General features: G+C 41.2%; 3 protein-coding genes and 2 long non-coding RNA genes across 6 annotated transcripts; 3 read left to right on the top strand and 2 right to left on the bottom strand.

The window, feature by feature from the left end:
* Positions 1–1058: 1058 nt before the first annotated feature.
* fam133b (family with sequence similarity 133 member B) lies at positions 1059–7511 on the top strand. 2 transcript variants are annotated; one of them, XM_026155613.2, is made up of 11 exons: positions 1059–1218; positions 1940–2037; positions 2357–2435; positions 3005–3091; positions 3197–3229; positions 3408–3479; positions 4716–4814; positions 4919–4957; positions 5083–5175; positions 6621–6671; positions 6804–7511. In XM_026155613.2, the coding sequence occupies exons 1-11, from the start codon at positions 1195–1197 to the stop codon at positions 6897–6899; spliced, it is 771 nt and encodes a 256-aa protein (XP_026011398.1). In that variant the 5' UTR covers positions 1059–1194; the 3' UTR covers positions 6900–7511. The 2 variants fall into 2 exon arrangements, with proteins under 2 accessions (XP_026011398.1, XP_080152296.1); XM_080296170.1 differs by having other exon boundaries at positions 4916–4957.
* A 1564-nt stretch (positions 7512–9075) lies between these two features.
* Positions 9076–11714, top strand: LOC113014222 (progranulin-like). Its single transcript, XM_026155611.2, has 5 exons — positions 9076–9226; positions 9492–9641; positions 9770–9991; positions 10897–11034; positions 11130–11714. Exons 2-5 carry the CDS (start codon positions 9492–9494, stop codon positions 11217–11219), a joined length of 600 nt encoding a protein of 199 aa, XP_026011396.2. The 5' UTR covers positions 9076–9226; the 3' UTR covers positions 11220–11714.
* A 2297-nt stretch (positions 11715–14011) lies between these two features.
* Positions 14012–16260, top strand: LOC113014223 (progranulin-like). Its single transcript, XM_026155612.2, has 5 exons — positions 14012–14138; positions 14273–14350; positions 14498–14800; positions 14934–15107; positions 15904–16260. The coding sequence occupies exons 2-4, from the start codon at positions 14273–14275 to the stop codon at positions 15099–15101; spliced, it is 549 nt and encodes a 182-aa protein (XP_026011397.2). The 5' UTR covers positions 14012–14138; the 3' UTR covers positions 15102–15107; positions 15904–16260.
* A 2-nt stretch (positions 16261–16262) lies between these two features.
* On the bottom strand, positions 16263–16896 carry LOC113014218 (uncharacterized). Its single transcript, XR_013904591.1, has 2 exons — positions 16721–16896; positions 16263–16472 (listed from the first exon to the last, which is right to left on the bottom strand). It is a non-coding gene; the product is annotated as an uncharacterized LOC113014218 (long non-coding RNA).
* A 7726-nt stretch (positions 16897–24622) lies between these two features.
* LOC145423540 (uncharacterized) lies at positions 24623–25052 on the bottom strand. Its single transcript, XR_013904592.1, has 2 exons — positions 24913–25052; positions 24623–24662 (listed from the first exon to the last, which is right to left on the bottom strand). It is a non-coding gene; the product is annotated as an uncharacterized LOC145423540 (long non-coding RNA).
* Between the last annotated feature and the right edge of the window lie 729 nt (positions 25053–25781).

The following is a 25781-nucleotide window of genomic DNA, read 5'->3' as shown; positions in this document are numbered from 1 at the left end:
TGAGGAGCAATTCCTCAATCTGTTCATTATAAAGGCTCTGGGCGCTCCCTTAAGGGACTTGCCCTATATTTATCTAGTAGTCCCACAAGCATCTTGCAACCTTTAAATCACATGATTAGACACGGGGGTTACAGGTGAGCCCACCCTACGCCCACTACAGTCAGCAAACCGAGTCATACAAAGAATACGTTGTTTCCTTATCAAGGACATTCAAGGCCACACCCCCTAACGTTCACAAAGAAAGGTACACTCCCCAACTGTTCCTTTGTAGTTTCCTGCTTTCTATTCTTCTTTACAACCTACTCCTTATCTCTGCATATCATAGGGGAACTGAAACATGCCACCTGCTTTAATACTTTCTCACAATGTGTATGAATGAGAGGGAAACAGGTGTAACAGTGAAACAGCAAAGAGCAGAGATAGTGAGGGTAGATGAGTTTAAATGCCTGGGGTCAACCATGCGAAGCAACAGGCAGTGCACAAGAGAGGCGAAAAAGGGGTTAGGCAGGGAGGAGATTGTCGTAGGGATCATTTGTGACAGAAGAATAACCTCAAGAGTAAAGAGAAGGTTTACAAGATGATAATGAAACCTGCTATGATGTATGAGTGACAAAAAGACGGGAGGTGGAGATGAAGATGTCAACCTGGTAGTGAGCAGAGTGGACATGATTAAAAATTAGTATATCAGACGGACAGCTCAGGTTCAGCAGTTAGAGTTAGAGAGGCGAGGCTGAGATGGTTTGGACCTGTACAGTAGAGGCATAGTGGATATAGTGGACAAAGGATGTTGAAGATGGAGCTGCAAGGCAAGAAGAAAAAAGGAAGACATGCAGAGAGTTGGTGTGACAGAGGAGGATGCTTGCGATAGGGTGAGATGGGGGAAAGAGGATCAGCTATGGTGACCTCTAAACGGAGCGGCCAGAAGAAGAAGTAAAATAAAAGTATTAGTAATAGCATTAATTTCTGGCTTATTTCGCAATGTCGCACAACACTACTTGGATTCTGACACAAAATCCTACTCTTTTCCAGAAGGGGGCAGTAGTGTAGTATTTGCGACGGCAGCCGCCTATTGTGCAGCCGAAGAAGAAGAATCAGTCGAGCTTTTATCAACTCGAAGTGGCTACGTAAATGTTAGCAAGGTGACACAAATGGTTGTTCTTTCTTTTGGATATTGTTCCCCATTGCTGACTCGACATGGGCAAGAGAGACAATCGAGTGGTGAGTGGTGCCGCATAATTTGATTAAAATTATTTGCATATATACCGCGTGACATTTAGTAAACAAGATAAAAATAAACGGGCTAGCGCTGCAGTTAGCATTGGTTAGCTTACGTACGTGTCCACTAGGTATTGTGATGCTAGGCCTGCTGTGTACGGTGGTTAGTTTAGCCGCGCATATACACACTTAGCTTGGAAATGCAACAGTGTAGATTGGTTTCTTTAATCTTTAGGCTTTCAAACAGCTTGATCGACGCAAAGCTAACGTTAGCTTAGTGCATCAGAAGGTAATCCTAAATTTGGGAGTAGTTCAGGTTTTTAGGCGAACTGCCTTGACCGTCGTTGATTGGCAGAAAATACAGCAACTACTTGTTTACTGATTACTACTGTAATTTGTGTACTCCAGTCCCTGTTTTAAATGTTGTTTAAATGCGCTGTGCCTGCTAATGTTAATGTTGGTGTTACTTTTGAGCGTTTTCCAAGTGTCTCCCCCTTTAATGTTAGCCAATGATATTATAGCCTCGGGGAGGCTCCAGGTACACATAAATCTTACACAGTAGCAGAGTCCTGCTGTAAACCCCATGCCCAGGCTCTGTTTGCCCTGTTTCACAGCTATTTTAGCGATCCAGCATGTAGTACTGGTGAATTGCAATGCATTATGCCATATTTTAAGTGTCCCTCTATTAGAAGGATGGAAATGAATGCTTTTGTCTGTGTTTCAGGCTTACATTAACCCCATTGCTGCTGCACGAGCCAGGGGGCCGGTACAGGGCTCTGGGCCAACCATTCAGGATTATTTAAGCAGACCTCGACCAACATGGTAAGTAAAGGGCAGATTTGCAGCTTAGTGGTGTAAAGTGGTGTCCTCACTTTATCATCACCACAAGAACATTTTTGGTGTACTATTAAAGAGCCAAAGGAGTCAAGGTGCACATATCTGGCAGCACAATCTTTGTTAAGGGGTTATAATAAATTCAAAACTCTAAAGCGTATGAACAGTATTAAGTAAATAAAGCTATTAGTGATTCCTAAATAAGAATACTAACCTCACCTTTAACTAGAATAATTCAGTCTTTCCCAAAAGGTGACACTTTTGGAATTAAATCCGTTTTTAAAAAATTATTTATTGTGTTTATCAGGGAGGAGCTAAAGGAACAGCTGGAGAAGAAGAAAAAGGGCTCTCGAGCCCTGGCTGACTTTGAGGACAAAATGAACGAGGTACGTTTGCATTATATACAGAGTATTTGAACAGGCATGAACTGGGCTGTTAATCAACAGTTTTCCTCTGGAGTTAGCTTACTTTTAATACTCCATGGCGGCCTTACTTGTCTATAAGTTAAAAAGACAAATGAAATCTTAAAGTTATTTAATTTGTGGGTGGCACAGGGGTGCACTTGTTCAAACATCCTGTTCAGCTGGAGCCTTTCTGTGCCTCCTGGTACTCTGGCTTCCTCCCACAGTCCAAAGATGTGTTTGTTTGGTTAGTTGGTTATTATTAATTGGCTGTTTATGTACAAGTGTGAGAATGTTTGATACAATGGACTCGGAGCACATATTTGACCTTCTATGGGGAAATCTGTGTTTGCAATGGAAACATGCCCGTACTGTGAGAGCTTGAGAGGTTTTTTTAAATTTATTTTATTGTGTACAGCATCTGAAGCGTCATCACTGTTTCTCACTGTAGCCACATTGTAATTCATATTAGATGAGAATATTGCACCTTATTGAAACAGTTACCGGATAAACACCACATACTATTTTGGTAACATTGTTTCTTGCTTTTTAAGAGATGGAGGAAAGAACTCGCCAAAAACAGAGAGAAAATGTTAGGCGGAAGTGAAAAGGACAAGGAGGAGAAGAAAGACAAAAAAGAGGTATGATATGAATCCTGTATCAGATTCATGAAGTATTATTTTTATTTCTCACCTTTACTCACTTTTTGTTTCTCTGTGCTTCGTTTGCTTGGCATTTGTGTTTAGAAAAAGAAGAAGGAGAAGAAGAAATCCAGCAGGGTGAGGAGAGACCTCCAGTATTTTGATTAACAGCTGTGCCGTGTTACTGATACATACACACAGAGTGCATGTTTTCTAAACTCGTCTCTTATTCAAGCCTGTAAATGCAGTTTGTTTTTTCAAACAATCGAATAACCTCATATCTAATGAACCCTGCTTCCACTGTGTTTTGGTCAAGCATTCTTCATCTTCCTCCTCCTCATCGAGTTCTGATTCCTCCAGCAGCTCCTCCTCAGAGTCAGATGACGAGGTAAGGTCCTTTTACGATTCATTTTACATCTCATGTAGGGCTGCACGATTTTGCATAAAATGAGAATCACGATTTATTTATTTTTGCTTAGATCACGATTCTCTCACGATTTTCTTTTCCAATATAAATATTTATTGCACTTATTAACTGCACATCAACTTCGTAACAGTTGAGACTGAACATAAAAACAACAAATGTCTCACATTTTGTCGTTGCTGCAAAATGTTGTACTGCTTGTAATTCCGCCTCCACCGTTGCTCGACACTGTGTGTATAGAGCAGGTAGTGCAACATTTGAAAAGTAGTTACGTGACGGCACTGTGTAGCGTTTGTCTAGGGTGTTGATCATTTTCCTAAATCCCTTGTTTTGCTCAGTGTTGATGGGAGCCATATATTTAGCCAGGTGATAAGTAATAGCCTCCGTAATTTCTTTGTGCCTGCGGGAGTTCGACAGGTATAGGGAAGCGCTGTATAAGCTTCCTGTTATTGTTGTTTGGGGTGGTTGACCGGGACGGATTTTCTCCTGTCACTTTCTTGGCCTTTGCAGCTTCATCATCTCTCACATGCTCTCCGTTGTTTTTTCCCTGCCAGCTGGCTTCTGTATCACGTGGTATAAGGCTCCGCCCTTGTCATTTGTTGAGCAGGAAGAGTAAGCGCTTGTTTTCATGCAGATTATGTCCCGGATCAAAATGCGGTACAATTGTCATCTTTTTTTTTTTTCTTCTTCCTTTTTTAAATTTTTTTTTTTATTTTTTAAACCGTTGTCATTTGGAAATGAGATCGCACATAAGTATGAATTGAGATCGCGATTTTCTAATGATTAATTGTGCAGCCCTAATCTCATGTGCTTTATTTGAACCTAATCTAGTGTAACACAATACAGCTGCACGGCATGTAGCATTAAACGGGTTTGGGTTGGGACATTTCTGGAGTCTGCTGGATGACAGTTTACTATCAAAACTAACTCGCGATGCAAGTTTTTTGGCTTGAGCAGTCAACCCGTGTGCCACAAGGCTGTTGACTTCATATGCTGTATGTCTTTTCCCTGCCTTCTCTCACCTTAATAGAAAGGTAAAAAGCCCCCAAAAGTAAAAAAAAAAAAAAAAAAAAAAACAAGAAAAAAACTGTACATTATAGAGAGATCAGATTTATAAAGACTTTAATGGATCTTAGAAGGATTCCTGCTTTACTTCACATACAGTAAAACCCTGATTGCAGTTTTTGTTTGCACGTGCAGGATGAAAAGAAGACTGTAAAGAAGAAGCGGAAGAGAAAGAAGTCGTCATCCAGAAGAGCATCGGACAGCTCAGAGGATGAGTCAGATGCTGAAAGCAAGGTTTTTCTTTCTAATGCTGCATGTAGTTGTAGTCGATTCATTGCAGTTTTATAGAAATGGACTGTGGTGGTAATTTTTTGTCCTTTTTTTCTTTTTCCAAGAAGAAAAGGAAAAGAATAAAGGAAGAAGGTGACAGAGATAAGGTAATTTACTTTTATTCCGTTATTCACTTATCTGTCATTTTGATGGTGACACTTGATTTAAAATGCATTCCTCTGGCTTTTTTCCTCCCGAAACAACTTAAATAAATAAATCTTGTGTCCATCAGGATGAAAAGAGCCGTAGAGGAAAGAGGAAGGCTGAGAGAAGTTATAAAGGCTCATCATCAGAGTCGTCTGCTGACTCTGATGATGATGAGGCAGTAAGTATTATTTCTGTCTCTATCACACATTTCTGCAGTCATTATTTTTTTATTGCTAATGTATCCATCGCCTCACTTAACAAATAGACTTGAAGTAGTTGAGCGTTACTCTTTGTTCATCCTTTGTTCCTCTTTTGCTTATTTGGTCCTCTCGGCTTTTAAATGTAATAGCTCCTCACTGTAATTGCTCCCCTGATAATTTTTTTTTTTTTGGTCAGAGCTGAGTCGATCTTATTCTCAGGTCAGATATTTATGGCAGTCTGTCTTCACTGCTGTTTGCACACGAACGGATTGTTTGTGCAGACCAAGGCTTTTTATAGCTGATTAAAACTGAACTTAAAATTAGATCAGAAAAAATGTTTTGGTAAAATAAAATCAGAAAACTAGATGTCTTAGGGGAAAAATTGAAACTAACAGAAATAATCTTATAAAAATAAAAAGCTAATTGGCAAATACAAACCTGTAGTGGCTCTGGTCCAGATGTCACCTGAGTTTTTCAGAGGGCTTCTGTTGTAATCACAAAGGGGTCGGTTACTCATTAGTGATCCTCCTGTTTTGCACATAAAAGAAGCCTCCAACCAAAATACTTGAATAAATCACATGTTTGCTTCTGTCTGCTGACTTTTTGAGCACTATTTATTTAGATGTTATTTTCTTATTTAAGCATTCACCCTGAGATGCACATGTAGACATCGGATAGAAATACGAACCACTTTGATTTATGTCTTGAATTGTTACCTTTTCATTCTGATAGTTATCTGGACAAAGCCTTAGTTACTTTAATCATTCAAGCAGTCAAACTGAACCATTTTTCATGTTATTCAATGGAGCCTTTTACATTTCAGCCCTGTCAGATTGAGGCCGTTCGCTGGTGTCCCTCTTTAAACCTCGTACTTGGATACAGTAGCGATACAGAACAAAAGTCAAATCGGTTTCATTTTTCCTAAAATGTTTATGCAACCAGATGTTCAAGCTCTCGTGTCTCTTTACTGTAGGGGGAAGTCAATCTTTGTGTCAAGTTTCTTTATCCGATTAAATGGTGTTCTTAGCCAAGCCAGCTTCATTTATAAAGCACTTTTAAAAATAGCAACTGCTGAACATAGGAGTAAAACAGCCTTAAGAATTTAAATAAGTAAATAAATATATTCAAATTACAAAACACAAGATGCAATAAATAAAATAAATAAATAAATCATAATCTCAAACTGGGTCACATGCCCATCTTTAACTAACCAGTGATCTGTACTGCATGTATTGTATTTAATAATTCAGAAGAGAGATAAAGGAGTCATGAAGACTTATGTTTGACAACATCTTTAATCCTGGATTGACCACACAGCTGTTACAGCTGTTGCAAAATTTCCACTATTGTGAAATATTAGGGGAATTGTTTTTCCTTTCTTTTTTTAAATTCTTCGTCACCTTTCAACTTTCTACTCCTGCAGGTTGAAGCCAAGAAAAAAAAGAGAAGCAGCGAGGAAAAGGAGAAATTCACAGTGAGACATTTTACTTCATTTCCTATTTCAAGACAGTCCGCAAACAAGATTTTGTGGGCGGAGCAGTAGATCTTTGTACATCGTTCAAAAGACGAATCAGTCGCTAAAATGCAGAAGTTTTTTTTTTTCCAGGATAAATCCAAGAAGAAGAGGAAAAGGAAGCACAAAAAACATGGCAGAAAAAAGAAAAAGAAGACGGCGTCTCAGTCGGACTCGGACCTCGACTGAAAACACGTCTTCCATTTTTCTGACAGCTCAAAAGTAGAGTCATGTTTGCCTTTGACTACCAAAAACTACTCGCATCCAATTTTTGGGGATTTCCACCTATACAGGGGAAGCAGCAGGCCTAAATGCTCGGCTTCTATGTGTGAAGTGAAAATTGGGAAGAAAGTGCTGGTCCCTCTAAGTGGAAACAAATAGTGCATATCTTTTTTGTTTTGTTTTACCACCATGATTTTTCTGCATTATTGGTCTGAAGTTCACTCAAAGACAGGACTGACCCCCCCCCCCCCCCCCCATCTCTTTCTGGAGATTTGAGTGTGCCTGGCACTCCCCACCGCCTTCAGAACGCTAGCCCTCTAGGAGTTAGCCTCTGTGCTTCATACCTGACATCTTTCATTGCTACACGAGGCTGTTGATGCTAGTGCCTGCGTGATGCATGTAGACGTGATGACCAGATGTCTCGCCAGCTTCATATTGAAGTTGGCCATTGTTGTAAGAAATGAGCTGCACAGTCATACAGTAATACAAGGGATAATTGTTTTTGTTAGATGAGTTGTTACACTGCAGTGTAGTTGTACAAACAATGGAGTTCAATAATAAAGTATTGTTTTAACCTTTGCTGCTGTTATGTAGTTACAACACTGAGGCCAGAAAGTGTTGTTTGCAGGTCTCCAGGTTGCTGGACCCAGTTCTCCATTCTGTTTCTGAAACCGGAAAAAGAAACACAAATATGTAAGCCTCACTAAGACTTTAAATGCCTGTTACTGAACCATGAGTCTGACTTTGTGTTTGAATCTGTCATACCTCGAAATGAATGAGATGCCTCACCGATGAAACCACAGGAGCCGAAAGTGTGACACCATTGTGGAAAGTGTTATGAGCTTCATTTTTCCATATTTTGTCTCTAAGGAGCCAGACTCGTATTTTTTCAAGTGGTCTCAAGCAACAGTTCTGCAGGCTTTCTGAAAGGCTTTCACTCACTTTCAGCCCAGTGCTTCTACCTGACATTTTTAGAGGATTTTTTTTTGTTTGTTAAGCCACTTAACTCTGACCTGTGAATGATTCAAGCATAAAAACAGCACCTTACAACCTGAGGGATGAACCTATTTGTGTCTACACACAACTTGGCAAAGAACCAGTTTTAAATTGTATCTAGGCTTCAGTCTATGAAAAATGGCAAAGATAACACTGACAGAAATAAAATTCTTTTTTTTATACCAACAAAGTGGTTCCACAGGAGATGAACACCATCTGAAAGTCATATCCTTAAGAAAGGGGGGGAAAAGACCTAGGAGGTGCATCGGGCCCTTCAGCTTCAGTGAACAGCAGGTAGATCATCAGAAATGGTCTCAGAGAGACGGTGGCTGTTAAAAGGCCATTCCTAAGTAAAGGAAACAAGGAGAAAAGGCTGGGGAATGTCAAGTTACACAAGAACAGGACAGAAAATCAGTGGCAACAGGTCTTATGAACTTTGAAAATTTAGCTTCAAATTGCCATCTATAAATGCAGGAGAGTGATCGCTGGAGGCTCTGTCACGGTTGGGGCCATTTTAGCAAGTGGCTGAGATATATTGTCAAAATTGATGGCATTATGAAAACAAAGTTCTTTCAGAGTTTGGACCACCATGCAAATACCATCTGGAAATCATCTGGTTGGCAACAGCTTCATTTTTTATCATGACAATGATCCCAAATGCGCTGCCAGTGCAGTAAAAGCATACCTGGATAGAAAAATGCAGAGTAGAACACGTTTAGCCATGGATTGGCATGCAGTAATTTCCCTAACGTATAAAAGTGGGAACTGAGAATTAATGTGGGGGTGGGGGTGGGGGTATTGGTTTCCTTTGAGCAAAGACGTGCTGGCATTTCGTAGTTTAGGTGATTTCAATAATAATAAAAAAAATAAAGCTTTCACCAACTGTGAGCGTAAAGGCCAAATAAAAGTTTGAGAACATTTACCCACTCATCACAGTGACAGCACTGTGTCTCAGTGAGACTTCACAGGCAGGTCTTGTGATCAAAACAGTGCGAGGTATGAAAGGTTAATGTGTGCTCATAAAGCCTTGTTTAATCTTTAAGTTTCCCAGTAAACAATGCATTTCCCTTTAAAAATAGAAGCTTTATCTGTGGGCGTGAGCTACAGTAGTTCCAGAAACCTTAAAAACTGCTATATGACTGTCACAGGACAGAAGTGCTGTGATGTGAAGTCAAGCTCTCAGCTGCTCCTCAGTGGGCGGGTCTTACCTGCACTATAAAAAGCCATGCAAGTTTCAGTGCGAAGTGGAAGTGCGAAATATATGACAGGAAACTGTTGAATCTCTTCCCTATCTGAAGGTTTGTGACTCAAAGATTTGATTTTAAAATCTTTTATGGGCAATTTATTGGTTTAATATCCTCTTTTGTAAGTTTAATTTGAGAGCAAGAAGTTTTCAAAGAAGCGAACGTGAAACTGTAGGTACAGGAGTACATATGATCAAAAAGTCTGACTTGTAAGCTGCGAAGAAATATGCACTTTATCTACTTTTTAATATCACCTTGATGTCAGTTGAAAAGAATTAAAGGGAAAAGGAAAAAGTCACTGTGATGCTCTTCCCTCCAGATGTCGAGGCTCACTCTGTGGTTGTCAGTCGGGGTGTTTGTGTGGGGATTTGCTTCTTGCTCTATCACGTGTCCTGATGGGAGTACTTGCTCAGACATCTCTACCTGCTGCAAGACTGAGTATGGATATGGCTGCTGTCAGTATCCAAAAGTAAGTCTATATTCACACAAATATAACTTTCCATTAGTGTTGTTGCTTTGTTTTGTTTTTTTATTTATTGTTTTGCTTGTTGTTGGTTTTGGAAGTCAGATTGGAAATAAGTCTTATTCACTCTGCAGGCAGTGTGCTGCGCAGACATGGCCCACTGCTGTCCGTCAGGGTATCGCTGTAACCTGGTGACACAGCTGTGTGAGAAACTGGACCAGCCGTGGCTGAGCATTCCCATGGTGAAGAAGGACGCTGCACAGAAACTCACATACCCTTTCCTCTATAAGCCAGCGCTGCCTTCAGTACCTGCCTTTGTCATCCCTATGTCAGAGGACAAAGAGAGCATGAACGAGGTAGGACACACTGCGCTTACAACATTTAAAGGCTGCCTGTCGCTTTAACTCCTCACTTTGTTGAAAAGAAGCGATGTTACACAAAGAATCAAGGAGTTAATAAATAAAGCAATAACGCAGGATCACATGAGTTCACCAGTCACATGAATGTGATGACAGCTGTGGGTTTGCTCACTTATATTGCAAGACTGCTGTAATCATTTTATATGTGACAAGAAAAGAAGTGCACGTGCATCAGCTGTTTCTCACCACGATGAGAGCATACCTGGACAGCTGCTGATTTTTGCAACTTTGCATCCTTTAGCTCTGTGTAGTTTTCCTCGTGGGTTTCAGAAATACTGCTGCTCCTTAGATGGCCAAGTAAAGTAAAAAAAAAATCCTGGTTTAACTTGATTAATTAAATACAAAAAGAAACCAGTTTTTTTAAGGACTTTTAGATAAAATCACACACACGCTCACATACACACAGAAAAAGTTCAGTTCCTTGGAGTTGTTAGTCTGCTTGCACACTCTGTTTATCGGTTCCTCTTGTCAGAGGAGGACAACAGTGGCACAGTCTTGGACGTGGATATTACTTTGATTTTTATTGCTTAAAAGGACAAGATTGCAATGGTAAGGTGCAAAGTGCATACAGGACAGAAACAACTGCATCGTGCTGCTGAAGCAACTTTGCAAGCACCTGCAAACATTTGACCCACAGCATGCAGTCAGTTTTCGCAAATGTAATGTCTTTGATATGCTACGATGTATAATAAATTTGTATCAATTCCCATCCCTACATACAAAGTGTACATTGAGTGACAGCTCAGATAGACTTTATCCCCCATTTAAGAGAATTGATGGATGGACTCATTTTTGGATAAGAGGAACAGGCTAATAGTTAGCTTGTCCTTCCCGTTTTGCAGATACCAGAACCAGCTCTAACACACGTCGGCTCCCCTGAGGCTCAAGTCATTCGTTGTGATTCCCTACATTACTGCCAGGGGGGGATGTCTTGCTGCCAGGCATCCTCAGGCCAGTGGAACTGCTGTCCCTACCCACTGGTAAGGATTGTACATAAATCCCAGAAATGCCATCACCTCTTGCTGGAATAAGGTTGGTGTTTTGTTCTAACACAAACACTTTTGACTGATTTCAGGGCCAGTGTTGTGCAGATGGTCTGCACTGCTGTGAGTATGGATACACCTGCGAGGCCTCCTCCTTGAAATGCAGAAATTCTTACTCTTGAGATTTCTCGGGGCTGCACAAATAATGCTGAATATATATATATTTTTCTTTTTTTAATTTTTAAAATTTTTTAAACTATTTTACTTCAAGATTTGTCAAGATTTTGCTGAAAATTGTTAGACACACTGCCTCATCTGAGATAGAAGCCGATCAGCTTCACAAGAAGACAGCAAGTGGGTAATTGATGTTATATCCACGTAAGATTACTTTAAGTATCTGTTGGCTGTTTTGTGTTTAAATTGATACTTCTGTGTCACTGGACAGTCACCATTTAACTTCTGTTTTTTTTTCTTCTCACCATTTAACTTCACAAATTAGCTTCACAAGATTTCCTGCAACCATTTATTTCCACTGCGGTCATGTTGAAAATGTCTAATGTCTGGATTCTTTTCATAAACTGAAAAATCAAAGGCTTTTCTGCTGTTTTCAAGTCAAATTTTTGTATTGAAAGTTTAAAACATGAGAACATTTCCAAATAAAAATGATAGAAATGTGAGTTTTCATGCCGCAAAATGTTGGTGTGTTGGTGTGACCGGTTGCAAGGTCACACTGCCACATAAAGAAGTGGACGACTGGAAGGTGAAAGCTTTTTTTAAAAAAAAGTATTTATTTTTGTGTGTTTTATTCTTTCTTTTACTTTGTTTGTCTCCTATCTGACCAACTGGATATAGCAGCAGACATGCTGAGTTTGCTGCAAATCAGGCACCACAGCCGGGTTTCTGCAGGTGGCAGCAGATTTAGAATTATGGAGAAATCAAGAAGAAGCTGATGGTGCAACACCGTTAGATGAGGAAAGACAGTAACACAATAGTGTTGGAGGAGGAATGGTAAAGTTATGGTAAAAAAAAAAAAAAGGGAAGTGAAACAAAGACAGGCTCCATTTTACAGCCAACACTCAAACACATGTCAAAAGGAAGAAGTGTGGCAATAACCAGTAAAGACTGGGTCTATATGGAGAGAAAGGTCTTACAAAGTGTAAACTAAGATTTCCAGTGTGCAGTGATTTGTGTGCATTTTTTTTGTGTGAGAGAGTCATAGATTTTTATTATGAGCTTGGATTAAAATATAAAGACATTAAAACAGTGCTTGGCTGTAGACACAGTTTTAATATAAGTTAAACTTAGTTAAGTTAAATGAAGTAGGGTTGGTTTGCTCTTAAAATAATGACATTTGTGTATATATTGCTTACACAAGATTAATAAAACATTAACACCATAATTGGCTTTCTTTTCCTTCAGAAACACACCAAACAATATCATATTTAAGGTAAATGGGGTAATTTGAATCCCACTCGATTGAAGCCAGGCATGAAAATCCAACCAAATGATTTGCATAAAATTGCACAAAAAAATAGATGGTCCAAATCCAGTGCACACACATTTACAAAGCAATTAGAGTTTAGCTTCAGAAATCTGAGGATTTTCTCTTCCAAAAACTTTCTGTACATCTAAATGTCTCACATTCATCTGGCTGCCTTACAAAACCTTAAATATGTGCGCACGGATCGCCACATCTGGTTTTGAGAATTTCAGACTGCCAGCTTTGCACAGATCCACAAACGTAGGCTGCCTTCATGTCCCAGTGTAAAACCGGGACATCTGAGCTTCCTCTTCCTCCTCCTTTTAATGTATGTTTTTAAAGTAGGCATTTCGTTTATCTTAAAAAAACAGAATAAGACACCTCTCCAACAGAAAACATAGATTTAACAACTAAAGGCATTACACAGTAGGGATACAAATAACATCCAGTAAGGGAATATATGGTTTAAATAAACTGCTACGACTTAGTGAATTATTCAGGATTAGTCATTAGCTAACATTAGTGTTAGCCTGCTATTACCAGAGAATGGTAAGATTAGCATCAACGTCTTATTCCACATTACATGGATTATATCTATATTTAAAATATACAGAGATTAGTTGGCATACACTCACTCCAGAGGGCGACTGAGAGTGATGCACAACCACGGTGATCCCTCTATCTGCAGATGTGCACTGACTTTTGAAAGCAAAACAAACAAACAAAAAAAGTGAGGAAGTGAGAGTGATTTTACCTGTTTTAGACATTTGTACGTTTTTTCAAGGAGTAAACTATCTGATTCGTGAAGCTGAACTTGAAAAATTGTGCATAAATACCGCACCAGTCTCGTAACACTTTCGAGGCACGTTTCTCTCTATAGGTCTGTGTGTACTCAGTTATGTGTTGGCAGTAGTTTGCGAGCACCTGAACAGAAACTGTGGATCAGGATTTAATGAAATGCAACAACTTATAACACAAAGAGAAGCCTCATGAAAGGAGAACTGAAGCACAAGTTACAATGTTTTGTATCGTGGTCGTGAGCGAGGGTTAGTATAGTTCGCTAGAACTGGAAGTAACTAAAAGTAGCTAACAAAAACTATATTTTGTTTATATATATATATATGTGTGTGTGTGTGTGTGTGTGTGTGTGGAGAGAGCGGATGAGAAACATCTTACACTTTGCTAATATGGGCACATTTTTTAACACGTGAAACAATTAATATTGTAAGTGAGAGTGCAGTTAGAACAAGATAACTTGCAGAAGGGCTACTTCTTACTTTTATTTTGTTATTATTTTACAAGCAATTTTAATTGAGTGCGAGGTGTCTTTGAGTGTTTTGAAAGTCTAAAAATAAACTCTTCTTCTTATTATTTATTTTTTACTTTTATACTTTAAGTACATTTACAAGTGTATACTTTTTCACTTTTACTTGCATAAATAAGTTGAATAAGTACTTCAGTGTCTCAGTCACAGGACACAGGGGTGTCACGTGAAGTGAAACTTTCATTTTTGTGCAGTGGGAGTGTCTGACCTCTAATATAAAGAGCAGTGTTTGATACCACAGAAGGGAAATAGTGAAAGGCATCACAGGAAGCTGTTGAATTTCTTCACTATCTAAAGGTAAAGGTTACAAAAAAGTTTACTTCTTCTACGGTGAATTATGCTTTTGTGTTAGTGTTACATTAAAGTTACAAAGTCTGACCTTGATACTCCAAAGAGACAAAATCTACAGTCATTTTGCTACTGTCTTCCAGATGTTGACGATCACTCTGTGTTTGTCATTCGGTGTGTTTCTGTGGGGATTTGCTTCATGCTCTATCGCATGTCCTGATGTGAGTACTTCCCCAAACAACGCCACCTGCTGCAAGGCTAAAATCAGCTTTGGCTGCTGTCCTCATGCACATAAAAGTCAGAAACTTTCCACCAGTGCAGTAACTTGATTGTTGGTTGTTAAAAGTTCTGCTGGTCTTACTTTGCAGGCCATGTGCTGCGCCGACCTGCTCCACTGCTGCCCTTCAGGATATCGCTGTAACCTGGTTACCATGAATTGTGAGAAATTAGACCAGCCGTGGCTGACCATACCCATGGTGAAGAAGGAGGCTGCGGAGCAACCAAACACCCCTGAACTGCCTGGAACTCCACTCCAGGAGCTTAAAGAGAGCCACGTCCCAGATCAAATAAAGAAATCAATGGTCCACTGTGACAGTTACACCTACTGTCCTGATGGCACTACTTGCTGCAGACACCCACAAGGAGGCTGGTTCTGTTGTCCCTACTCTCCTGTGAGTCAGCCTAAATATTCTTGTGCAATAAGACACATGATTGTAATAAAATTCCTTTTAGCTTCCACTGCCATTAAACAAGTTTGCAGCTATGATAATTATTCTTTTGAGAGACTAAAAGTGTTTCTTGCAGGGCAAATGTTGTCTGGATGGCTACCACTGCTGTCCAATTGGATTTGACTGTGACCGAACCTACCAGCACTGTGTGAGGGAAAAACTCACATATCCTTTCCTCCGCAAGCCAGCACTACCTTCAGGACCTGCGTCCTTCATCCCATCTTCAGAGGAAGACGACAATTAGAAGAAGGTAGGAAACGCCACACTCTAACCACCTTCACATGTGGAGAACATCCTGGGATAATTTCACTCACTGTTCAGATCAAATTTCAAGGCTACATTTTAGACTCTCTTTGTTTACTGGTGTTATATCAAATGATGGCGTGCACATCTGATCACCAACCAGGATTGAACAACAGCTAAATATACTGATAGTTGTGGGTTTGATCATTTATGTTGACAGACTACTGTGACATGATGAACCTGCTCTAACCAGCTGTTTCTTGTCCTGATGAGGTCATAGAGTATTATTACCAAATTTGGATCTTTCAGCTCTGCGTAGTATTTCTGCATCGTTCTGCAGCCTTGAAAGATTCCTATAAATCCAAAGTATGCTGGCTTCCCAAAACACACAGCAGATAAGCTAATTCAGCTACTAGCCTGCAAGCATAGTGAAGCATGTAGCAGCCCAAGGACCAGAAATCACAGCTTGTTTCTGCGGCCCCTTAGTGGCCAAATAGAAAACTTAGGGCGCAGGTGTCGAACTCCTGGCCTTGAGGGCCGGAGTCCTGTAAGTTTTAGATGTGTCCTTGATCCAACACAGCTGTTTTAAATGGCTAAATTACCTCCACAACATGTCTCGAAGTTCTCCAGATGCCTGGTAATGAACTAATCATTTGATTCAGGTGTGTTGACCCAGGGTGAGATCTAAAACCTGCAGGACACCGGCCCTCGAGGCCTGGAGTTTGACACCCCTGACTTAGGGAGAAACTTAGTGAGATGACTATAATATGTTGTTCTAACACAAAGACTTGCACTAATTTCAGGCCCACTGGAGAAAGAGTCACCAGTCATCTCCACAGACCAGCTAAGCAAACTTTTCACTGAGGTCATCATGTGTTGAAAAGGCCTAATCCCTATTGTAGAAATAGGGAAATCATTAATGATTTCAAGCTAATCTCAAATCATCTTATCGATTGTTTTTTAAATAATGAAAATGTGTTTTTCATCTATTCCATTCTCCTATACTGCCTATGTGACTGAGTGTCAGTGAATATAGACCAGTATGATGTTACGATGGTGAGGTGAAAATGTTTTGATTTGTTTTATGATTTTTTTCCCATTCCTTTGTATACTTTTGTCCAGCTTCACCAATAAAAAAAAATCATAGCGTCTTCTTCCCAGCTGTGTCATGCAGTCATTTATTTATCATCTTTTCACGTCACAGTTTGAGTGCCCATGAACACCTCAGCCTGCCCAATACCAGCCCAGCATAATGCATTTGTGCCGTTACGGGTGCATGTCTGATGCAAGGGCGTGAACACCTTTCTCATATCACCACTCTGAAGACCGATGGGCGTTGTCAACAGGTTTACTGACATTCAAAAGGGTAAAACTAAAAACAAGACAAAAAATACAGTCAAGACATACATAAGCGTAGCATAACATACACTTATACACCGCAGTACTAATACACAGCATACGTCTAATTATATAAACTTTTATACAACTACTGAGGCCATCTCAGACGACCTCCGACATCGCGGATAGCTAGCTTAGCACCGAGATTAGCTTTACGGTCAAATACTGCGCTAGCGGCAACATAATGTACAAAAACAAGTTGTAATTTAACTAAGTACATACCGGCGATACAACCGTAAACCAAAGATGTAGACAGTAAATTTTCCGACAGGACACCATAAGCCGTGTGCCGATATGTCTCTCTTTCTTTCGCTCGCTTCCTTTCCTTGAGCTGACTTCCTGTTCAATAAAGTTGTTTCAAAACAAACCATTTCTACGGTGCATTACTTGAAACGACCACAGAGGGCGCTAAAAACACATAACTAACAACGTACTGGGAATAATATTTTAGTGATACAGAACACTCCCCGCCTGGCGTGAATAAACGCCACGATTAAACGTTGAAGAAAACAACACGTTAAGAAGGCACCAAGGGTACGATCTCTGAGATAGGTCTGGTCAACACCTTTGTACCATCTGATTTAACTACCTTAATTTCCACAGTACGTATTTTACCATCTTTACTTGGGAACACCTTAGTTATGAGACCAAGAGGCCACTCATTTCTTGGCACTCGACTGTCTTTGAGTACCACAACATTTCCTAAGCTCACATTAGGCTGGCTAGACTGCCATTTGCGGCGTGGCTGTAGGGTAGGGAGAAACTCTTTCCTCCATTTGTCCCAGAAGATGTTCGACAGGTGCTGAACCTGGCGCCACTGATGTTTGTAGAGGTCTGATGCTGTGAATTTTTCAGCTGGAGCCTGAAGGGGTGCTACCTTTTGAGTCAGGAGAACAGCTGGAGTCAAGATAAAGGGGTCACTTGGGTCTGATGAAACCGAGACGAGGGGTCTACAGTTTATGATAGCAGCCACCTCTTTTATTCTGGTTGACGCTTCCTCTTGTACGTCGTGAAGACACAAACCACGGACCAAACACATCTAAGCCCACATTCGTGAACGGGGGATCCGTTGTGAGACGGTCTGGAGGGAGGTTTGACATTTTCTGTGTGCTCAAAGGAGCACGAAGTCTTTTGCAGGTAACACAATGATAGATGATTGTGCTCACTTTTCTTTTACTGCCCACTATCCACCATCCTGCGGAGCGAACGGCTCCTTCTGTGAAAAGGCGACCTTGATGCTGGGTCTGCTCGTGGTAGTGCTTTATGAGAAGCGCTGCAACATGGTGGTGGCCAGGAACTATGAGAGGGTTTTTCTCACCTTGGCTAATGTTTGAGTCTCTGATGCGACCACCTACTCTAAGGAGTCCTTCTTTGTCCAGATAGGGGTCTAAGGTTTTGAGATGACTGGTTTTGGGTAGTTTTCCATGTTTTTGCACACACTTGATTTCTTCAGCATACACGTCCTGCTGTACTGCTCGAATGACAAGGTTCTGAGCTTGCTTTAACTCATCCACAGTAAGTCCCGTTTCACAGTAATGCCAGCCATTACAGTGATTGGCTTTGCCTGGTGGTGATTTGAAGTTGTGGATGACATGTATTAGTCTAGAAAGAGCACGTGTGAGGGATTTCCAGGTAGAAAACTTGGTGAATCTGTCTGAGCCCAGTTCTTTAGTTGAGGCTGTTGTTTTGAGTGCGGTTACCTGAGGTCTTACATCTGCGTCCATGTTGGGTTCTACAAGGTCATAGGAGTCATTTGGAGAATTCTGAATCTGATGTAAAAGGTCAGGGCCGGTGAGCCAGTTACTAAGCGGCAGCTGGAATGCAGGAACAGATAGGGATGGGTATTGATAAGATTTTAACGATTCCGATTCCATTTTCGATTCTGTTTAACGATTCGATTCTTTATCGATTCTCTTATCGATTCTTTTTTTTTTTTAAAAAAAGGAGAACACTAAGGTCGATTAGCTCAGAGCTTTGTTTTATCTTCTCTTTGAACAAGATAGAAATTTAGGAGTAACATGGCCTTACAAACCCAACAGTGAGAGCTTGAGAGATCCAGCCTACGGCTCTTCAATGGGGTGTCACAGGGTCCCCAGGAAAAAAAATTGTAAATGTAAAATAATAAAATAAATATTCTTGTGAGACATATCACATATTGACGGGGTCGGGTTATGTTAAAAAGTATAAATTGTTATACTTTGTTCATTGGTTCAAAGGTACCCCACACTTCTTTTTTTGTTTGCTTGTTTGTTCTGGTGTATTTTTCATTTGAACTGTTACTCTGCCAGAGTACTCATATTTACAAGATGGCATTGAACGCCCCATTGGTGTATCAGGAAAACTATTTTGTACGTATGTTCCTTGAAGGGGATTGAAGTCGTTCTTTTTTCCACCGCAGCGAAGGGCTAGGAGTAGGAGAGGAGCTGCTGTATGTTTTTGTTATCGAATCGATCTGATTGTGAAATAAAGCATATGCAGTGAGAAAGCAACTCCAGGAGTCATCCCTGCCTTAAAGCTGCAACATTCTTCTGTAGCAATAACAAAGTATAACATAAATTGTTCTGTGGCAATTACACAAGAATATCCAGTAATGTCCCTGCCCACAATTAAACACATTCACTTACCAAAAATCGGGGGCATCTGCTGTAGCAAATGGGTGCAAGCCTTTTACCACAAACTTAGACACTGCTCGGTGACATTAGTCTATCCTGGCCTGAAAGGAGACGCTACCGGTAGACTGCAGCGAGAACTGCCAGCATCTGAGCCAGACTCTGTCTGTCTCTCTCATCATGGTCACCTACATGTACAGTAATGGCAGGTCTTGTAATAAGGCAGATCGCGCTAACATAATATGCACTGTTAGTTGATTATTTACCTGCCGCATTAACGGGAGAGGACGTGCAAACGTTAGCGCTGCTGCTGGGTTGAGAGTCACGAGTCCGGAGCGGAATTAAAAACGCGTGTCATCGCGTGTTTTGTGAGCAAATGCTTTTGCATATTCGTAGTGTTTCCTCCCTTAAATGAAATATCTACTTTGCAAGTTGCCCTGTTGTCATCGGTTCTCATAAAGTATAACCAATCTTTTGAGCGTTTGAGCCGCTTAGGCGCCATGTTTCCTGCCAGGTAAATGACGCTCCGCAACGTGGTGACGTCATTCGGGGCGACTGGAATCGATAAGGGAATCGTTTGCAAAAATGGCAAACGATTCCAAGGAATTGAAACAGTGGGAACCGGTTCTCAACAAGAACCGGTTTTCGATACCCATCCCTAGGAACAGAACGAGTGGCGTGATCTGCAGGGTTCTGACTGCTAGCTACATAGTGCCACTGGCATGGCTGAGAAGATCTGCGGATTCTAGTCACACGATTACTGACATAGACATAAAATCTTCTAGACTCGTTGTAGATGTAACCTAGGACTACTTTACTGTCTGTGTAGAAAGTAGTGTGATCTAGTTTACAGTCAAGTTCATCTGAGATAAGAGCTGCGAGCTCAACCGCTAAAACGGCAGCACTAAGCTCTAATCTTGGAATAGTCTGATCTGGGCGTGGTGCTAGCTTAGCCTTACCCATTACAAAGCCTACTTGACTGTGTCCTTCTGCATCTGTCACTTTTAAATAGGCCACTGCAGCTATGGCTTTGGTAGATGCGTCTGAAAAAACACACAACTCTTTTTTTCACGGCTGTTGAAGGGGAAATGTCTGTGTATGCTCTGGGAATGGTCATGTTAGGCAAGTCTTTGAGTGAGTCTTTCCACTGTGTCCAAGACTCTTCCATTTCGGGAGGGAGTGGAGCATCCCAGTCCCCATTTTCAGCTGTAAGTTCGCGTAGAATCGACTTCCCCTGTATGGTGACTGGTGCTACAAAACCCAGCGGATCATAGAGACTGTTTATTGTTGATAGAACACCTCGTCTGGTAAAGGGTTTTGACTCATCAGATACTTCAAAGGTGAAGCGGTCTTTACTTAGGTCCCAGAGGAGACCTAGGCTACGCTGCATGGGCACCGAATCACTTTCGAAGTCCAGGTTTTTTAGATTTTTGGCATGATCTTAGTAAGTAAGTAAGTAAGTAAGTAAAATTTATTTATATAGCACATTTCACAGATAAAAATCACAAAGTGCTTTACAGTAAGATCAGACATACAAGTAAAAATTAATTAAATTAATTAAAAGCCCGTTTGTATAAAAATGTCTTCAGCTGCTTTTTAAAGGAGTCAGTAGAGTCTAGACAGCGTAAAGACAACGGCAGAGAGTTCCACAGCCTAGGTGCCAGTGCCTGAAAAGCTCGATCCCCACGTGTTTTAAATCTAGTACGTGGGACCACCAGTAGCCTCTGACTTGAAGACCTAAGTGCTCGGGATGAAGCATGAGGTTTCAACAGGTCAGAGATATACTGGGGAGCTTCACCATGCAGAGCTCTAAAAGTTACAACTAAAATTTTAAAATGAACCCTAAAATTTACAGGCAACCAATGAAGAGAAGCCAGAACTGGAGTAATGTGTGACCTCTTGTTTGTACCAGTTAAAAGTCTTGCCGCTGCATTCTGTACAGACTGAAGGCGATCCAGAGCTGATTTGTTAAGACACGTAAAAAGACCGTTACAATAATCCAATCTTGAGTCGGGAATGCCTCTAGTACTTCCTTCCTGTTTGCTGCTATTTTATGCAGTCTTAAGTTTGAGTTTGCAAGTGCGTCTCGGGTTCTTTGGAGTAGAGATATGGCTTTTTCAACAGTAGGTAGAGATTTGAGTCCGTCATCAACGTAGAAGTCACGCATGACAAACTGCTTCACATCTGCATCGCAGTCCGGTTCAACGCGTTGGACAGACTGGTGCAGGCCATATATGGCTACTGCTGGCGATGGGCTGTTCCCAAAGACGTGGACCGTCATTCTGTACTCCACAACTTCTTTGGAAATGTCGTTGTCACGGAACCACAAGAAGCGTAAGTAGTTCCTGTCTTGCTCTCGCACGTTGAAACAGTAAAACATCTGTTCGATGTCTGCTGTGAAGGCAACGGCTTCTTTTCTGAAGCGTATTAGGACCCCAAGCAATGAGTTATTAAAATCTGGTCCTGTTAACAGAACGTCATTCAGGGATACGCCTTCATACTTGGCGCTGCTGTCGAAGACGACCCTGATCTGCGTGGGTTTACGGGGATGGTAGACACCGAATAATGGCAGATACCAACATTCCTCATCCTCTTTTAGTGTAGGGGCGATCTCTGCATGTTTGTTTTGGAATATTTTGTCCATGAAGGTGATGAAATGTTCCTTCATCTCTTTCTTCTTTTCAAAGGTGCGAAGAAGAGACATTAGGCGATTCAGGGCCTGTGGTCTGTTGTTAGGGAGCTTTCGGCGTGGATTTTTAAATGGTAAAGGAGCTGTCCAACTGTTATCTGTGTCTTTTGTTAGTCCTTCCTCCATTATTTTTAAGAAGGCATTGTCCTGGATGGAAGGTGAGATGTAGTTGTCATTTCTGGTTTGTTTGAACACATTACATCCTAAATGATCAGGTTCACAAGCACTGTCTGCCAGCTGGGAGCTGAAGTTGAGTGGAACTTGTATCCCACAATGTTTCTCTTTTATGTTGAAAACATTAGGACATGGCTCGAATGCTGTGGGACGTCCCCTTTCAGTTGCATTTGTGAACAGAGTCCTTACTGCAGGAGTTCTGTGGACGTCACCTAAACACACGTTTCCTACTATGACCCATCCTAGGTCCAATTTTTGAGCATAGGGTGCGTTGTTAGGGCCACTTATCTGTTTGCGGACTTTGTGAGCTCTAATGACATCCCGTCCAAGAAGCATTAGTATGGGGGCGTTAGAGTCCAAGGCAGGAATGAGGTGAGCCACTGACTTTAGATGGCTGTGGTGTCTAGCTGCACTGGGTGTGGGGATCTCGTCTCTGTCATTTGGGATATTTTTGCACTCAATTAGGCTAGGCAGTGAGATGTGGACTGAACCATCTAAAGCTGCCACTACATAACCTGTAGCTCTTCTACCCATTGTCTCTTTGGTACCTGCACGTCTTAAGCGAGTAAGGGGAACTAGGGCCGCAGTCATTAAACAACTCGAAGAACTCCGGACGTACTAGTGATCTGTTACTTTGTTCATCATGGATGGCATAAAGCCTTACTGCTTGATGTGGGTGGCCTGCTGGGTAGACATTCACGAGACAGATTTTAGAACATGAAGTGCCTGCTTCATTCACACCACAAACCTGAGTGCATTTAGAAGTGATCTCCTCTGATTCAGTGGTGTCAGGCTCCCCGCCATGCTCTGCTGCTGGTTCGGTTTCTTTTAGCCAGGGAGCTGGTCCTGGGTGGAGAGCCGTGCAGTGCTTCTCATCGTTGCACTCGGAACACTGTACCTTGGCTTTACAGTTCTTTGCTATGTGTGAAGATGAAGCACAGCACCTGAAGCAAAAGTCATTTTCTTTTAAGAACGTTTTCCTATCTAACAGTGTTTTCATGCGAAATGCTCTGCACACTGCGAGAGGATGGGCTTTCTTGTGAATTGGACAAATCTTTTCACCATGTACAGTTTTGTTTGGGAACCTCTGTGTGTCTGAACTAGTGCGAGAGATGACATCAGTTTTGTGCACAGAAATCTCTTTTTGTCTGTTTGCCCTCCAAGATAGTTTGTCTGGTCTGGGTGCATCAGGTGATGGTGTGAGGTTAAAGCTGGGGTCGTTTCTAGCATCAGCTTCTTGTGCAACAAAGTCTACTAGAACACTAAATGGTGGGAAGGAGACACATTTTGTGCATTTGTAGTTGGCTCCTACCGTAATCCACCTTTCTTGCAGGTAGAAGGGAAGTTTTTGGATGATTGGATTTACTCCTCTTGCTGTATCTAGGAATGCGAGACCAGGGAGGTCTCCTTCAGCTTTAGCGCACTGCACTTCCATGAGCAGGTCACTAAATTTTCTCAGTTTTGCAAAGTCTTTGGATGAGATTTTTGGGAATGCATCAATTCTTTTAAACAGTGCATCCTCGATCACTTCAGCTGAGCCATAACATTGTTCAAGTCTGTCCCATATCATGTTGAGGCCATTGACTGGGTTGTTGATGTGTATGGCTCTGAGTTGTTCTGCATGTTCAGCCGATTCCTTGCCAAGCCATTTTAACATCAAGTCCATTTCTTCACTTGCCGTTAGATCTAACCCGCTTATAGCATTTTCAAATGAGTGTTTCCAAGCTCTGAAGTTTTGGGGCTTGTCATTAAACTGGAGCAGCCCTGTTGCCACTATTTCACGACGAGCAAAGTATCTGATGAAGTCACTCACATTTGATTCTCTAGGCTCTTTGTATAAAGGCCTAGCATCATGGAAGCTAGATGCTGACACCTGATTTGACCAATTGGTACTGTAATTTTTATTAGCATGGGGAGAAGGGGAAATGACTGGAGTTTTTTGGCAACAGTCAGGATCATCTGTTAGACCAATTGGAATTTTTTGTGGGTCATTTTCCTTTTTAGGGCTTGGTGGCTGATCACAGGTGAGCTCTGATTTACTTTGTGTTACATTTTCATTTTGTGATTGTTGAAGAGCAGCATCATTTTCTTTTCTCACAAATGTAGATTGGCCAATGACATACTGTTTAGTTCGTTCTGCTGTTACTGAGGGACAGATGTTGCTGCGCGTTTCTGTCTGTGTGGCAGCAGCTGCTTCTAATGACTCTGCTTCAGCAATGGCTGAAGCTACATCTTTTTCATGCTGTAAATATTCGATGGATGCCTCGACTTTAGCTTTTGCTACTTCTATTTGTGCTTTTTCTACCTTCAAATCCATTTCTTTAGCTGCGAAGCTGAGCCGTGCCTTGGCTGCCTCAGCTTTTGCTCTGGCTTTGGCTGCTGCAGAACCTGTAGAGGAGGCACACGAAGCTTCGGACCGGGTCTTGAGGGATGACGCCTTGCTGGACATGTTGGAGTTGATTAGACGACTGCTGGCTCACTGCTGTATGCCGTGTTGCTCCCAGGCGTAGTAGTGGTCAGCTTCACTCTAGTGTGCGATGACTGCGTTATCTTTGTTCGTGCGGATGTCGCCGTTTTACTGTGCCGTTACGGGTGCATGTCTGATGCAAGGGCGTGAACACCTTTCTCATATCACCACTCTGAAGACCGATGGGCGTTGTCAACAGGTTTACTGACATTCAAAAGGGTAAAACTAAAAACAAGACAAAAAATACAGTCAAGACATACATAAGCGTAGCATAACATACATTTATACACCGCAGTACTAATACACAGCATACGTCTAATTATATAAACTTTTAAACAACTACTGAGGCCATCTCAGACGACCTCCGACATCGCGGATAGCTAGCTTAGCACCGAGATTAGCTTTACGGTCAAATACTGCGCTAGCGGCAACATAATGTACAAAAACAAGTTGTAATTTAACTTTAAGTACATACCGGCGATACAACCGTAAACCAAAGATGTAGACAGTAAATTTTCCGACAGGACACCATAAGCCGTGTGCCGATATGTCTCTCTTTCTTTCGCTCGCTTCCTTTCCTTGAGCTGACTTCCTGTTCAATAAAGTTGTTTCAAAACAAACCATTTCTACGGTGCATTACTTGAAACGACCACAGAGGGCGCTAAAAACACATAACTAACAACGTACTGGGAATAATATTTTAGTGATACAGAACAGCATTACTTGAGGAATAAAGTTGAACAAACCACATATTGATTTTCAAACTCTGTATATCAATGTATGTTTGCATGTTCCAGTATTAAAACAAGAATTGCTGATTTTAGTTTGTGTGCTGGAGGAGGAAAATGGTGGCGCAGTCTACACGGTGGATATGGACGTTACTTTTATTTTTATTGCACAAAAGGAGGACTATTGCGTAGTGGAAACTACATCCAGGCCAGAAACAACTACATTACGCTGCTAACACAACTTCGTCTCTTTGTAAGCACCTGCACAGATAGCATTTTAATGTTAAGCTACGCAAGAACCCAGAGAGATGTTAAAGCTGACAATATGTGTAATACATTAAGTTTTTTGAGTAATGGCTCCAACACTGATTACAACAAAGAGGGGAAATCTACACATACATAAACAAAGCATGCAATTAACTTGCAAAAATTAAATGTTATTGATATATTGTTTAGTGATGGTGGTGACTCAACGAGAAGCCAACGAGAAGCCAATGAGAATTAATAAGAGAATAAAAAAAGGAATTAAATCGATAGGTGATATCTAAATGGAATCAGAGTCGCTAAATTCTTAATTTCAATTTCCATCTGATCAGAACACCACAATTGTTCCAGT

Source organism: Astatotilapia calliptera, chromosome 22, assembly GCF_964374335.1.
Source record: "Astatotilapia calliptera chromosome 22, fAstCal68.1, whole genome shotgun sequence".
Lineage (NCBI taxonomy): Eukaryota > Metazoa > Chordata > Actinopteri > Cichliformes > Cichlidae > Astatotilapia > Astatotilapia calliptera.
Note: the sequence above shows the minus strand (reverse complement) of the source record. Positions and strands in the feature narration are given on the sequence as shown.